Source organism: Gracilinanus agilis, chromosome 5, assembly GCF_016433145.1.
Source record: "Gracilinanus agilis isolate LMUSP501 chromosome 5, AgileGrace, whole genome shotgun sequence".
In the NCBI taxonomy this organism is placed as follows: Eukaryota; Metazoa; Chordata; class Mammalia; order Didelphimorphia; family Didelphidae; genus Gracilinanus; species Gracilinanus agilis.
This window is the reverse complement of record NC_058134.1, coordinates 296053548-296070135: the sequence shown is the minus strand read 5'-3', so window position 1 is coordinate 296070135 and position 16588 is coordinate 296053548. Positions and strand designations below refer to the sequence as shown.

At 37.8% G+C, this 16588-nt stretch overlaps 1 protein-coding gene across 1 annotated transcript; it reads left to right on the top strand.

Moving 5' to 3' along the window:
- The first annotated feature begins 994 nt into the window (after positions 1–994).
- Positions 995–9824, top strand: MANSC4 (MANSC domain containing 4). Its single transcript, XM_044677718.1, has 3 exons — positions 995–1226; positions 5341–5475; positions 9193–9824. Exons 1-3 carry the CDS (start codon positions 995–997, stop codon positions 9822–9824), a joined length of 999 nt encoding a protein of 332 aa, XP_044533653.1.
- The last annotated feature ends 6764 nt before the right edge of the window (positions 9825–16588 follow it).

Below are 16588 nucleotides of genomic sequence, written 5' to 3'. Positions count from 1 at the left end.
ATGGACCTCCTCAGTGGAGAATATGTAACGTTCCACCAAAGTAGGAGGCGTATTAAAGAAAGGAGTGCCTGTTCTCTGGCTTCCAGCACTCAGCAGACCCAGAGATCAGGCAAGCCGCTTAGGGTGGCCATTAAGAAATCTGCCTTTCCCTTCAGATCACAAAGCGAGTAATAACCTCTCTTGGAAGAACTGTGGCTCTCTCAGCACGTTTGCTTCCGGAGGCGACAGCATCCTTTGCTTCTTGGTTGGGCATCTCAGGAAACAGAGCGAAATTCACAGCAAACCTTTTTCACTCTTGATTCCCATTTGTCTAAGTAAGGGAGATGGCAATGCTTTTCTGGAGCAGAAAACAAATCCAAGCACTGGGCCAATGCATGAGGGCAGGAAAACAAACAAACAAACAAACAAACAAACAAACAAAAAAACACAACGGATTCAAGGAAAGAAATAAAGCTAATAAGTCTGCCAAAAGGGGGGAAAAAAAAAACTAGAGGCAAATAACAGTTCATCTGTCTGTTTTGTTTAAAGTGAAATCTCCCCAGGACCATTCTGTTATCGGAAGCTCTAGTGAGGGAAATATTGTTTTCAGAGAGAAGCTCTCCCGTGTTCCCCATTTGTCCCCATTATATTTCCATAGTAAAGGCTTTCTGTGTCTGTTCAATTGCAGGGGAAGAGGGAGCCCACAGGAGAGGCTCTATTTCTCTGTCACCAAGTTAAAAGGGAGGCATCGAAAGAACGCTGAAAGTGAAAACTATCCAGAAAGGGGCAGCAGGAAGTCTCCCAGTCTCTGGGGAGCTCATTTTGGAGAGAAAGAAAGAAAGAAAGAAAACCAAATCCAGGTCCCCAAACGCACTGAGCCACACGTCAAGACGGGCCTGGCGAAACCTCGCCGGTCTTTAACGGTGGCCCTACGTACCATGCAAGAAATTCCTTCCTAAACCAAGAAGTTCTATGCTGGAAAAAAGACTCATCTTGAACTTTTCATATTGAGGAAATGCATGGGTCGGGGAAGGCGGCGGCCCAGTTGCTGTTGGTCCTGAGTATGGTCTGGCGCTCAGATGCCCTCTGTTCGCCCACTGTGTTTTACAAGGACTGCTGGATCCGACGCTTTCCAGGTTTCCTGATAGACTTGGAGGAATCTCAGAAGGTCGGAGCCCGGTTCCTCAAGTATTACTCAGAAAGCACAGGCCAGAAGTGCGGCAGGAGCTGTTGTCTGACCAAGGACGGTAAGTGTCGCTTGTCTGCAGGAGCCCTGAAAATAGGAGGTTCCTCGCAAATAGGAGGTTCCGGTGTTTATGAGGAGTTTTAAATTCTAAATGATTTTTAGGCAAAGAGCAGGATGCTAACTTGAAAAATAAAAAATAAACTCGTGCCTCCAGCTCTTATTCCCTAGTACTCCTGATTGCCATACACCGATCGATCGATCAATCAATCAAGGATCGATCAATCAATCAACGATCGATCAATCAATCAACGTTCATTTAAGTGCCTACTATGTTCCGGGAACTGTGTTAGGCGCTGGAAATACAAAGTGAAATAGAAGAGAGTCCATACTTTCAGGAAACTTTGATGCTACCGAGGGAGAGAATATGTACATATATAAGTATCTACAGAATAAATACTAAATAAATTCAAGGTAGTGTAGGAAGGGGAGGCATCGGCATTTGGGGAATCAAGAAAACGCTTTGTGTCGAGGGTGGTTATTGAGCTGTCTTGAAAGAAATAAAAGATTCTTCAACACAAAGATAAAGAGAGACTCCTTCCCAAGAAGGTGAAGTTTTGCCATGCAAAGGTGCAAAGATAGGAAATAGATTGTCGAATGTCAGACATACCAAGAAGGCAAGTTTGCCTGGACTGGAAAGTGGAGGTTCTCAAATTTTTTCATCTCTGGACTCTTTTATACTCCTAAAAATCATTGAGGACTGCAAAGAACTCTTGTTTATAATGGTTAGATCTATCGATATTTATCATATTTGAAATTAAAACATACCTTTTAAAATATTTAATTCATTAACAAATAACAATACTGAACCCTTTACAACAGTGTTAAATATTGCAAAGGTCAAAAAAGATGAGACCTGAATAAAGATCATGTCTGACAGTTTAGAAAGCCCTGGTCACTTTAGAGAGTAATTTCAGTTGAATAAGTTTGGGCAATGGAATGCAAAGGACTGAGAAGTGCAAGGAAAAAAACTGGAGACAATGAGTATCTTTTCCAGGAATTTGTCTGAGAAAAAGAGCCAGATATAAATGATAGCTTAGAGTGGAACAATCAGTCAATTAAGTATTTATTTGTAGTCTACTATGTGCCAGGGATTATGCTAGATGCTAGGGAGATCAGTACCAAGAATGAGCGTCATTCAAATGATGGAGACAAGTACAAAAAAATCTATAAAGCATGAATATAAAATTAATAAATATAAATAAATACAAAGTTTTAGAATGAGGGTGATTAGTGGTTGGGGAGATCAAGAAAAACTTCAAGCAGAAGTTGATGGATGAGCTTAAAGGAAAAGAAGGACTCTTAAAGAGTTAAGTAGCGAGTGCATTCCAGCCATGGGGGATAGCTATTGCAGAAGTACATCTCTATGGAATGTCTTGTGTGAAGAATAGAGAAGAGGCCAGTTTGGCTAATTGCAGAATGAGGGAAGAGTGGTAATGTCCAAGAGAACTGGGAAAGATAAATTAAGAACAGATTATGTAGAGCTTTAAAAGCTAAACAGAAGAGTTTACATTTTATTAGAGAAAAATAGGAAGCCACTGAAGTTGGTAGAGATGGTAGATCTAATGAAGAATCTTTTAAGAATGTGGGGAGGTTATGGTAGATAGTCATATTCAAATTCTTCCCCATTGTCCATTATAATTATCACACTCACCCCCAAGCAATGACCTTTCTTTTCTTGAATCTTTCTCTTTTCTTAATACAGTTAAAAAACAAATCATGGGGGCAGCTGGGTAGCTCAGTGGAGTGAGAGTCAGGCCTGGAGACGGGAGGTCCTAGGTTCAAACCCGGCCTCAGCCACTTCCCAGCCGTGTGACCCTGGGCAAGTCACTTGACCCCCATTGCCCACCCTTACCAATCTTCCACCTATGAGACAATACACCGAAGTACAAGGGTTTAAAAAAAAATCATAAATTAGTCAGCCTCAGTTCATTTGGGGCTCTAAGTACCAGTATTTGGTTATTCTTCTATACTAATTTTCAATGACCAATCCTTGCTTCTCTTTTCAACAAATGTCTTTTAAAAATATGAGTTGGTAGTAACTCCCTGTAAATCTACATTTTTAGGTCAATTTTCCTCATCTTTTCTTCCTCATCTGATTTCTCCTTGTTTCTGAAATCTTAAAGATTTCTTTTCTTATTAGGCCATTAGTTTTCAATTCTATTTGAATCCTCTAAAATCTATACTCCCCAAATCTAGAGTACATGCCCAACTTTCTTCCTCTTCTCCATCATGTACTCTAACTGAGCCTTTATTCACTACTACCCCAAACCTTCACCTTTTAATTTCTTTAATAAATTAATCATTGATTAGAATCAAAACCAGAAAGGCAACTCCCCTCATCCTTTTCTTCACCTTTTGAAAGTTAAAATTGCCATTAGAATAAAACATAGATTTCTCAGAGTTTTTTTTTTTTTTTTGCTGTTGTTCGTTTGTTTTGCTTTTGATAAAGAGAGCTCCAGCAGATTTTCAGAAAATTGGAGTCATCCGTCATTACAGTGTCGTGCTTTTGTAACAGTTTTATCTTCTGTTTCCTCAGCTCGTCCAATTTCTTCTCCTGTCCAGGTAGCATGTAGCATACTCTAATAGAAATGCTTTCTATTTATGTTTTCTATCATTTCAGTGAGTTCCTGTATATCCTCATGTGAGTATATATTTTTCATATATGATGCTATTTCACAACTCCTTTGATCTATTTTTGCTCCTTTTAAAAAAAAGCGTTCCCTTCCAAAACAATGTTCTAGTCATGAGTTCCATTCTACCAAGTCCCAGTGAGATCTCCGAGATCAAATTTGTCTCCTGTGTTCAGACTTTTGGTTCATTCTGTTTATTAGCCATACTTTGTGCATAGTTGATAAAGTGCCTCAGGAAGGAAGTTGCATTACAGTGAAGGAATGTTTGTTTTTTATTCATCTCATGTGAAGTAGACTTGAGCTTTGCAGGTGTCTCGTTTAATGATTTTTAGATTGGAGAAGAGATCTATGGGAACAGTGTAATAGGCAACCAAGTGGGAGAAGGCAGAACTAGGAGCACTGGATAGAAGCAAATTTAGGACTGATCAAATGAAAAGCTTTCTCACATTTACTGATATTCCAAGGTAGAATAGGCTGATTCCAAAGGAAGTGAGCTTCTTCCCAATGGAAGTCTCCAAGCAAAATCTAGATGACCACTTGTCACGCATGTTGTATGAGAAATTCTTTCTCAAATATAGGTTGAACTAGAAGCTTACTGATTGCCCTTCCAACCATGAGTGTCTGTGGAATTTTCAAAGAGGGTGTGCCCAAAGAGGGTAGATTCATCAGTGCATGAAATGAATGGATTTCCTTGTACATCTATGCTTTGATATAGTAGATAGAGTTCTGGGCCTGGAGGCCCATGTTCCAATCATTCCATTGATGCCATCTGTGTAACTATGGATATATCCCTTAGCTTCTCTGAGATTCAGTTTCTCCATTCATAGAATGGATAAATAACAACCAAGTACACATACAAGACTGTTGTGAGGTTCAAATGAGATAGTGTATGTAAATTCTTTGTAACTGGAAAGTGATAATAAAAAAAAGCGCCAAACAGAATTATGTGAAATATGGGAAGATTTGTACTAATTGATGCAGAATTAAAAAATAGCAGGACCAAATCAGAAAATATTTGTAAAGTACTTAGCATAGTTCCTGGCCTGTAGCAAAGGCTTAATCTATTCTTATTTCTTTCCTTTGGCAATCTAGGACCTACTCACTGATGGGGGAATATTTTCTCTCTGAATTTATTTAGAGAACTTCTCTTAAAGTTCCCTTAAAATGATCTCAGGTCATAGATGGTCAGACTGTAGATGGAGAAAGGACCCTGGAGGTAATTTAGTCCAACCTTCTCATTTTCCAGATAAGAAAACTGGGACTCAGAAGATAGAGCAACTTGCCTATCTTTTAGGTCCAGAGAAATAAGGCTATGACAAGAATCAAGTTTACAATGTCATTCAGAACTGGGTTCTACTGTGTAAATGAGCTTATCCTTTGTTCTGCACAATAGTATAAATAGGGCTGAAGTCAAAGTTTTGTTGTCAATATTAGAAACTTTCAAATATGCTGTCTTTTCTTCCTTCTTTTCTTTTTTTTAAATAGTTCCTTGCAATCTGGCTATTTTCTTCCATGATCCCATCCATGACAATGTCAACTGCCTTCATGTTTACTGCCCAACCCTGGAGAGCTGCATCTTACAGCCTATGCATAGTGCCATCTTGTACAACATCACCGCAGGTAAAGATTTGTGGGATATGTCTAGACTTTAAAAGACCATTGGTGAGTCTGTATTAGTAAATCATTGTGGTTGGTGGAAGACTTCCTTGAAACAGTTTTCCAATGAATTATTTTCCATAAAGCAAGCATTGGCTATGAGGCACCCAGGAAGGAAAATTAATTGAATAAAGTTTGCACTTAATCAACCACCTAACAAGTTCCCTTTGGTTTATTAAACATAATGATAAAAAAAATCCATGCCAGGTTAAAAGACCAACTCATAAATCACTGAACATAAATCATCTTACATTCAAAAAAGCATCCTTCCTCCAAAGAGCTCAAAGCACTTTAAACATAATATTATCCTCCTCCATTTATGCTAAAATGAACTGAACAAAATCCAAAGTTGACATTTTTACCGCAGGAGCTAAAATTTAATTAGTACCTTAATTTATATACTAATTAATTTAGCTGGAGGGAAATAGGCCAGTTAGACATCATTTAATTAAATTATTAAATGTAGTTTTAGTCATTGGAGTGGAAAACTAAGCAGATATTTTGAAGGATGTGGAAAATCCAAACCATAATTCTGAAAAGGTAGAATGTTTGAGCATAGAGAATTCCATATCAGCCTTTCCCAAACTGTGCATTATCCTTCTTTTGGGCATAACATAAACAAGGTTTCCAAGAGAAAATCTCAGCGCCAGGCTTGATAATGGCATAGAAAATACATACTGGTGGTTACATAAAGCACAACACATCAAGGCAGCTAGATAGACTAACAAAGATCTTTGTGGCATTCTCCTGGATACCTCCTGTCAAATTGACACTGAACAATTATTGACCGGAGTCCATCTATTCGACCAATTCCGAATACATCTAATTACACTATTGTTCAGCCTATAAATAAATAAAGGAGAGTCTAGAAAGCCTTGGAGCAAAATAAAGGAATTTTTCCTCTGCTCATTGAAGAAATTCTGCATGTAACTATTTTTATATTTCATATTCAATATTTGGAGGAATTAATATAATAGAATCATAGAGTTAGGGCTGCTGGAAGGGATCTTTGAGAAGATGCAGTCAACCTTCTTTTTTTATAGATGAAGAAACTTGGGCCCAGAGAAGTAAAATAACTTCCATTCTTTCCTTCCTGCATGATTCAAGGTCACACACAGCTGGTAAATGGTAAAGGCAGGTTATGAACCCTGTTCCTCCAACTCCAAATGTGGCATTATTTCCTCCATAACGATCCTTCTCCAAAAGCCTCACATCATCTTATCTTGTAAGATGTAAGAAAAGTAGAGACCATCCAACATAGGCAACATATTCTATGTTCACAAATCGTTTGTGAATTAAAGACAGGGAACCCAGTCTTCTTGCATATTCACAAACCATTTCAAAAAATTGAAGTTTTTCATTTATTTCTGAACTCCTTTGGATCATGCACCTCCAAAAAACTATTAGAAAAGGTATTCATAGTAAGGCACTAAGTTTTCGTCAGTTAAGAATGGCATGGCATAAAATCTATTTTCTTCTGTAGGATTTTTAAAAGTACTCTTCCTCATCTGTTAAATTGAAAGGGTTAGAAGAGATTATTTCTAAGGTGCTTTCTAGTTCTTCATTCTAGAATACTAATCTGTCTTAAGAATGAAAGTAATTGGACTAGATGAGCCATATGTTTCCTTCTACCTCTAAATCAATAAACTATAAATTTCTAGGCAGGATGATGAAGAGGATGGAAGTGAGGGTGGTATCAGTGACCTGAAAAGGAAAGTTCGTAGTGAAAATGGACTTGAGTGTGGAGGGAGTTAGGGGCAATATAGATAAAGACTTTGATTGAGTATGTGTTCAATATGAGGTAGTGTAATGGACAGGGAGCTTGGTTTAGAGTCAGTCTTAGTCATTGTGTGATTCTGGGCAAGACATTGAACCTCACTCAACCTCAGTTTCTTCAATTGTAAAATAAAAGAGTTAGACTGGATGGCCTCTGTTGTTCCTTCCAGCTCTTCTAACCTATAGGCAGTTTGAGATATTATCTTCTCTTATAGGCTAAGTATCCTATTTCTTTCCACCAAGGTGACATGGTGGCGCCCAGTTCTCTCACCAACCTAATTATGTATTGGTTTGTTGATATCCAGAACTGAACACATGACTACATATAAGGTTTAAAACAACCAGAATGTTAGGATGAGCATCTTCTTCATTTTAAGTATTATTTATTTGGGTCCAGTGAGGTGGCTTCGTTAGATTGAGAGTCAGCCCTGGAGATGGGAGGCTCTGGGTTCAAATCTGTTCTCAGATACTTCCTAGCTATCTGACCCTGGGCAAGTCATTTAACTCTCATTGCCTAGCCTTTATGGCTCTCTGCCTTGAAACCAATACACAGTATTGAGTCTATGATGTAAGGTAAGTATTTTTATTTTTTTTATTTTTTAAACCCTTGCTTGTCCACTAAGTATAAAATATAATATAATAAAGTATAATATAAAATTTAGAATTAGAGGGTCTGAGTTTGAATCCTGCCTACTCTTTGATCCTGTACAAATCACTCCAATCCTGTTTGCCCTCATGATGACTGCTGACCTCAATGGATGATCGTAAGGAAAACACTTAGGAACCCATGCTGGTACTTAGTAATTATTGTTTTCTCTCCTAAATGCTCAAACTCTTGGAGTGCTCCACAAATAGAAGGTATGTTATTAAACCCTTTGAAATTCTTATCATATGAACTGTCTAATTAAGCCCTCCCCACTCTGTGCCTATGTAATTAATCTTTTTTTTCCTCCTGTTTACATTTTATCTTAATATGTCTGGTCTAATATTCTAAGTTGTTAAGATCTTTTGGTTCCTTACTCTGTTCTCCAAGATACTAGCCATCCCTTTCAGCTTTGCCATTTTGAGGATTTCATAAGTATGCTATGTTTGCATTTTTCAAAGTTATTAATAAAAATGTTGAACAATCTAGGAAATAAGACAGATTAATGGGGCACTTCCTTTCAACTACTCCAGATCTACCTAACTGGATCCTGTGCTATACTCCTGTCCAGGCTTCTCTGTCTTGATCAAAAAAAAGTATATCGTGAGAAACTTTTCTCATGCTGTAATGCAGGTAAACTGCTGAACACTTGGTTTCTGGTCTACCAATGACCTTGTCCTAAAAGGAAATCAGGTTAATCTGACAGGATCTGTTTTTTGATGGACTTATGCTGGTACTTAGTAATTGGTTTTCTATTCCAAATATCCTCAAACTATTCCTTTGATGATGTATCCTACAGTTTTTCCAGAATCAAAATCAAACTCATCAACTTACAATTTGTAGGACCTACTCTCTCCTCTTTTTGAAAATGAAATATTTTTTCATCTCTAGGGTGGGTCATTTCTCCTATTCTTCATGATTTTTTCAAAGATCACCAACAGTAACTGAGCAATTATATTCATCAAGTCTTTCAGCACCCTGAGATGTAGTGTACCCAGGTTGGGGAACTTGAACTCAGAAGAGGCATTTAGATGATCTGTTTAGCAGAATTTGATGGATAGAAATCATTCTGTTACAATTAACCAGATTTTCTAACAATGTGGGAATCATTTCATAAGTTATAATGGATTTAAATTTCATCAGTGCGTTTCTAACTTTTTAGAATTTAAGTTGCATTCTAAGAAACTTTTTCAAATATAACACTTCTACTACTCTTCCTTTGAGCCAGAAAGACAATCAATGATATTTTATTTGCTTTATAGGTATTGATCCAGATTTGCTTGTTTTCCAAAAATCTTCTTCCAAAGATCCGAATACACGTTCTTCATTTAATAGAGGGAACAGGCTAAACAACATAAAGGCTACTCATTTAGAGAAACACCAAACTATCATGGCAAGCCCCATGTTACTGTCAGTAGAGGCTCCAGCTTCAACCACACATCAAGATGTGATTGTAAATACCAGCAATATCAGTTTTTCTAATGCTATAACCACAGATTATTGGACAACATCCATTCCACTGAATGTATCAGTTACTACACAGATAAAAATGGCTTCTCCCAGGTCTGATCTCCTCAATAGTCCAGGTAACCAGACAGTTTCTCCTGCCTTTAAGTCAATAGAAACAAAAGTTCTTTCCCACATGTCTATTCCAGAACATCTCAACAGTAGCAAACAACTATTGAATGAAACCAAATGGTACAACAGCAGGAACTACACTTCTGAAAATGAAGGACAGCAGCCTGTTGGGGAATCTTCAAACACATGGCTGGTCCCTGTAGCACTCAGCATATCCATCATCCTTCTTTGCTCTTGTCTGGTCTTCCTTGCATCAAGATGCTGCCAGAAACAACAAGGCCATTATGAGCCAAGATACAATAAGACACACCATTGAAAAGGGAAGCTCTTGACAGCAGTTAAGGTTGCAGGGATGATGAAAAACTTTAAAGTTTATTTCATTGTCAGTACTGGCAAGATAAAAGAGGGTTGGATTTGGAGTCAGAAAGACCTGGGTTTGAATTCTGCTTCAGACATTTGCTAGTTGCATGACTGTACGCAAACGATCTATTCTTTCTCATCCTTGGTCTCTTAGGTGTAAAATGAGATTAGACTCGATGAACTCTGAGGTCTCTTCTAGCTCTACATCTCTAACATAGTAATCCTACCTATTAGTTTCTTATCAGTCATCACACTAATTATTTTTTCTTACCACACATGGGATTTCATTGATATAAGGATGAGTCAGTATTCTACCAATGCAGATAGAGTTCTTTCTATAAATATTCATGTTTTACCAATAAGCAGAGAGAAAAACTCATTAAGCAATTGGGTTTATATTTCAAATAAGGTAAAATTAACCCATTTTTATGTGTTCTCTTGCTGTGCTTTTCCCTGGGTTGAGAACGCCAGCCCCTCAGTCTCCGTCCCTTAAGCCACATCTATACTCATTCTTTTAAGCCAGCTCAAATGCCACCCCCTCTAAGAAGCTTAACTGATCCCCTCATTCAGATTTCTCTTTGCTTAGATATCCTGTAACATTTTACAAACATCTCTTTTATGCACTTATCATATAACTTTTTTATTTTATCTCCTTACTGGACTGAAAGCTCCATGAAGGCAGAGTTTAACCTTCAGTAGGGCATGATAAATGCTTACTAAGTAGAACTGTTGAAATAAAATCTTGATTCTATCATCAAGTAAGTCATCTTTCCAACCTTTGTATGTTTGGCACATTGGATAAGGGTGCTTTCTTTGTCTCCACCCAAGCCATAGATAAAAGGGAGCCTGAATACCGATGCCTGTGGCATCCAACTAGATACTTTTTCACTTTGACCTAGATGTGTTAGTTTTTAAGTATTTTATTTTTATTGTCATGCAAAGCCCACTTCCATATTGGTCACTGTTGTAATTACGAGCACACTCAGACATAACCAAAACCCCCAAATAAAACCATAAATACACTGACCTCAAAGACAGTATGCTTTGATCCGCGTCCATCTGACTCTAACAGTTCTTTCTCTGGAGGTGGATTGCATTCCCCAACATGTCGTTCAGGATTTAGACATATTCATGAACATTTTTTAACTACAGATTATTACTCCATATTACCGTTAGTTATGTGTACGTGTAGCCCTGACTAGATTGCGAGCTCTGTAATGGCAAAAAAACCTGTATTTTATTTAATCTATGTATCGCTCTAATTGTCTAACACAATGGAAGACAAAATGTGGGTACTTAATAAATGTCTTTCAAAGTTGTTTATAATTGTCATTGATCTGCCAATGTCTTGAATGAGTCCAGATCCTACCCTTTTGCTGAGGTTCTCTCTTATGACTTATTTTCACATGTTTCCTGGACTTCAGGGTTTTTTCAGTTCTCAACTGAGTTAGCTTAACCTAAAAGAAGTAACCAATAGCAGCGCTTTTGAACTTTAGAATTTAGAAGCAGCACTCCTGAGTTTTCCACTTGTTCACTCATCATTCAAGAAATATATATATAGGGGCAGCTCAATGGCTCCTAGAGATGGGAGGTCCTGGAATTAGTAGGTGATGTGCAGCCCCTCAATTTTCTGTTTCTGTTTCTTCATGACCCTGCTTCACCTCAAAATAATACCCCTGTCTTCAGGTCTGTGCAGAGCACTGGTTCAATAATTACCCCAACTCAGCACACCCATGCATTGACAACATTTTATTCTAATTGGAGCTTCCTTTGATTCACCATCATCCTGTACCCATTGACCAAGTCCTTAGCATTCCTCTTCCTTTTGATCTTCTGGCTAGAGAAGCTGAGGCCAGCATTAGTCCTGATGCTCCCACTTTGAACTAATTGTGTCTCCTGGCTGATTATTAAAGGTAAGTAAGTTCACAAGCTGTAGTATTTGTTGTATAAACCCAAAGTACCTTTGAACCTGAGAGCAGTTGCCTCTTAGAGACTCAACATACCACTGTAGGAGTTGACAGGGTAGCCCTAGCTGGGGAAATATAAAAGAAAAATGAGTTTCTTTTTGACTCTAGTTTGAGCTGTACATAAACAAGGTTACTAGTTAGATATGAATAAATATAAGGGACAGTTGAGGCATTCAAACCCAGAAGTAGCTTGTAGACCATAATCCTTTGTACCAAAGAGCAAAGGATTGTGACTCCATGGCAGGTGAAAAATCCAAGTAGTAAGGTGCTAAAAATAAAGTTTTAGAAATAGTATGATGCCTCATCATGACATGGAGGTGACAATGGGCTTTCAAAGGGCAAGCAAGCTGGAAAACTTTCAAGTATAAATCTGCTGCCCAAGGACCAACCTCGCTTTGGATGGAGAAATTAGTTGGTGCCAATGAGTTGTCATGAGGAATTAAATCATGCCCATATTGACATTTTTTTAGAAGTAAATGAATACAGAAGACATACTGTACTTGCAATGAAATGGAAGGATAGCTTGCCATTTCTCCTCAAAGCTGTAAATAAGATTTGGAGGAGTTTGTTAATTATGCACTCAAAGGGAAACATAAGAAGTCATTTCATAGGGACACGTGGCTTTTTTTTTTACAGTGCATTTCTCAGGACTAAGCTCAGGGATAAACAAAGAGAGGCTACCACAAAGATGTCTGCATTTTTTGTCCTTAACATCTGTTACAGATAGTTGAAAAATAGTAATTCTATAAAGAACTGTATCACATTCTCCAAACTAGATCAACATATATTTTGATACCAGGTTACTCAGTAAGCATAGGAGATGATCATCATTCAGTCAATTAGCATTTATCAAGCACCTTTGATGTGCCAAGTAGGAGGCAGCTCAGTGGACAGTATTGGACCTGGAGCCAGAAAAACTTGAGTTTCAAATCTGACCTCAAACTTCCTAGCTGTGTAAATCTGAGTGAATTGCTTAAGCAAAAGGATCCACTGGAGAAGGAAATGGAAAACCACTTCAATATCCTTGTCAAGAAAATCCCATGATCCATGAGATCACAAAGAGTCAGACATGACTGAACAACTAAACAGAAAATGTGCCAAGCAGTGTGCAAAGCATTGGGGATACAAAGGGGAAATGGAAGTCCTTGTCTTTATGAGGCTTAGCACAGTGCTGGGCACATAGTAGGTATAATAATAATAATTAACAAATGTTTACTGATTGATGCTTAAATTATAACTGGAGAGAGATCATAATGATAAAGATCTATAAAGATGTACAAAAAGCAGAAACAAGGTGGATGAAAAGGCACTAATTGTTGGTGGCATCTACATTGATTCTTGAAGAAAATAAAGTATTCTAAGAAGCATTTTTATTTTATTGACTTGGTCTACCCATAAGCAAAATACCTTCTGTCTTGGAACCAATAACAGTTATTGGTTCCAAGACAGAAGAGTGGAAAGGGCTAGGCAATTGGAGTTAAGTGACTTGCCCAGGTTCACACTGCTAGGAAGTATCTAAGGCCAGATTTGAACCCAGTCTTCCACTGAGCCATCTAGCTCCCCCAAGCAATGAATAGTTCTCTATTTAGTCTTGTCTTCATTTCTGTGAAGGGTTTTATGATTGTATTAATATAACTACTGTATGTGCCTTCACAGGTACTCGCAAATATTTTATGCTGTATGTCTGTACTTTAAATGGAATTTTCCTTTCTATCTCTTCCGGCTGGATTTTTAGAAATAATAAAGAAATGCTAGTGTTTCACTAGAGTTTATTGAACACAGGATCAAAACTGAGCCTTGGGAAAATCATTTTTGTAGCATGCATAGAAGATAAAATGTCGTGGGAGAATTAGTATGAGGAAAGACTTGAGCCAGCAACACCAATTAGACCAATTGCAATAGTCCAGGTGAAAGTGATGAGGGACTGAACTAATGGCTGGGTCAAATGTGGCAGAGAGATCGAATGAATGAGGGGCTGTGAAAATATCTTGAACTTGGCAATGAAGACATTATTAATGATATTGGCAAGGGTAATTTCCATTGTAGGATTTAAATTAATATCCAACACTCCAAGAATTATATTTTATAGAGTTTATTAATAATCACTTGGAGAAGGAATAAAAAGGAAATAGAAGCAAAAAAAAAAAACTAAGTATCTAACAAAATTAAAACCATGTGAGCAAGTTCTCCTGCCTCTTCCCCTCCCCTCACCTCCACAGCTATCACTGAAAGAGAGAGAGAGAGGCAGGGCTACATAAAATTTATATCTCGCCTACATCAGCACATAACATGAGGAGAGTGGGGTGCTGGAAGTTGTAGTTCTGGGGATCAGATTCCAATTACATGCCATCTATCAATAGTGACAGTAGCTACATTGCAAGGGGCTGAGAAATAAGTGGGAGACAAAAAGGTGGAGATGAGTGGAGTTTTTCTTGGAGTTTGGCTATGAAAGGCAGAGATAGGAAGTAATGCCTTAAAGAATCTAGTAGGTGTTGAATTTTCTTTTTTTTAAAGAATGGGGAAACTCTGGATCTGTTTGTAGGCAACAGGGAAAGAGTTGGTAGATGGAAAGAGACTAAAAAATAGAGAGAGGGCACAATTATGTGGCCAATCTGCCAAAAGAAATGAAATGAGATGGATTTAAGGGCACATAGAAAGGGGGTTACCCATAGTGAGAAGGGCAACCTCTCAGAGACTAGAATAAAGTAGAGGGGGAATGTCAATGGGTAATAAGATCTAGAGAAAGGGAATATTAGAACATCTACCATGCTTGCTCATCTACCAGTATTCTACTAGTCCTTTTATAATATTGCCATTGTGTTTAAAACTATTCTTTGAGTTTGTCATTCAATCAGTTATAAATCCACCTAAGGGTACTGTAATGTAGTTCATCTGTCTCCATCTTTTCCACAAGAGTAACACTATAGCTTTTGTCAAATGCTTAGCTAAAATCTAAGTAAACTACTTTTTATAGCACTTTCCTGATGTACCAGTTAATAATTCTGTCAAAAAAAATGAAAAGAAAATGAAGCACAGATATCTGCTCTTAATCTAGCCTGGTTCTTTATAACTAGCTGATCTTTCTACATGTTCATTTATCATCTCTTTAGTAATCCATTCAAGAATTTGTCCAGGAAGGAACTCTGTGTGAACTGGAATGATCTCCAGGGATTGATGCACAGTGAAAGGAGAACATTGTACACAGAGACTGATACACTGTGGTACAATCAAATGTAATGGATGTCTGTACTAGCAGCAATGCAATGATCCAGGACAATTCTGAGGGACTTATGAGAAAGAATGCTATCCACATCCTGAGAAAGAACTGTGGGAGCAGAAACACAGAAGAAAAACAACTGCTTGATCACATGGGTAGATGGGGATATGGTTGGGGATGTAGACTCTAAACAATCACCCTAATGCAAATAAAAATAATGTGGAAATAGATCAATAAAAAATTTTCAAAAAAAAATATGGAAATAGGTCTTGATCAATGACACATGTAAAACCCAGTGGTACTGCTACGAGAGGGGGAGGAGAAGAGGGGAAGGAAAGAACATGAATCATGTAACCATGGAAAAAATATTCTAAATCAATTAATTAAATAAAATTTTTCAAATAAAAAAAAAAGAATTTTCCCAGGAGTTGGAAGTTAGGCTCACTGGACTTTGTTTCTAGGCTATCTTCTCTTCTCTTTTCATTTTTTTTTAAGACAGTGGGTTGGAATGGAACTAAGTGTGTTTGATTTACGACATTTAACATCCTCTGGTTCTTTCCCATTTCCCCTGTCTTCCCAATATCACTAAAAATGGTTGAACAATCATAACTGCCAGTTCTTTCAGTACTCATGGATACTATTCACATAGGCCAGGTGATATGAATTTAGTAATGACAAGTCTGTGTTTTCTTATTATGCCACTTCCAGAACAAAAATCAGTCTTCCTTTCAGAGAAAACAGCTCCTGAGCAAGTCATTTAATTACTGTCTGGCTCAGTCTCCTCAACTGCACCTACTTCCCAATGTTGGGAGCTATTAAGAGAAATTAGAATCTCAAGTAGATATTTTTATCTGGACCCCCTCAAAAGATCAATACAGACTGGCAGAGCCGTGTATTGGCTTTTCTACCTATCAGGTTAAGATGGAGTGGGCTATCTAAGATAAAAATCTGAGATTCCTCTTTTGATTCCTTTCATAATTCTCACCTTCCTTTAAAATGCATTAAGTCTTGTTGAAAAAAGCTTTGGGCTCTCAGGAATCCAGCAGGAGGGGGGCTAACACTGTTCCCCTTTGACCAAGAATGCAGCTGGTTGGTACAGCCAAGGTCGAACCCTTGGCAGGGCATTTTGCCCAGAATTAAAGTAAAATAATGAGGCTCAAAAAAATTGTTTAATACCATCAAGGTTGAGAACTTCAGGGGCTTTCCGACCTAACAAGATGTCCCAGGCTCCACTTAAAGATAACACATATAGTTGATAGTTTAGCATAGGTTTTTTTTATCTACACCTGGAGGCTTCTAAGACTTTTGTTTTGATTATAGTAAAAATACTGCTCTCTGTAACTGTAGGAAACTTTCTTGGGCTTTTGGGGGAAGGGGATCTTTAATTTCCTTTATAATAAATTGGTGACTTCAGTATCCCTCAGAGCATTATGAGCTTGGAAGCTGTGCTTCCAATCTGTTTTGTTCTTTCCATCCGACAACCACCCTAGGCCACTCAGATAAGTCTCTGGTTATAGAGCAGGATCTCTATATCCC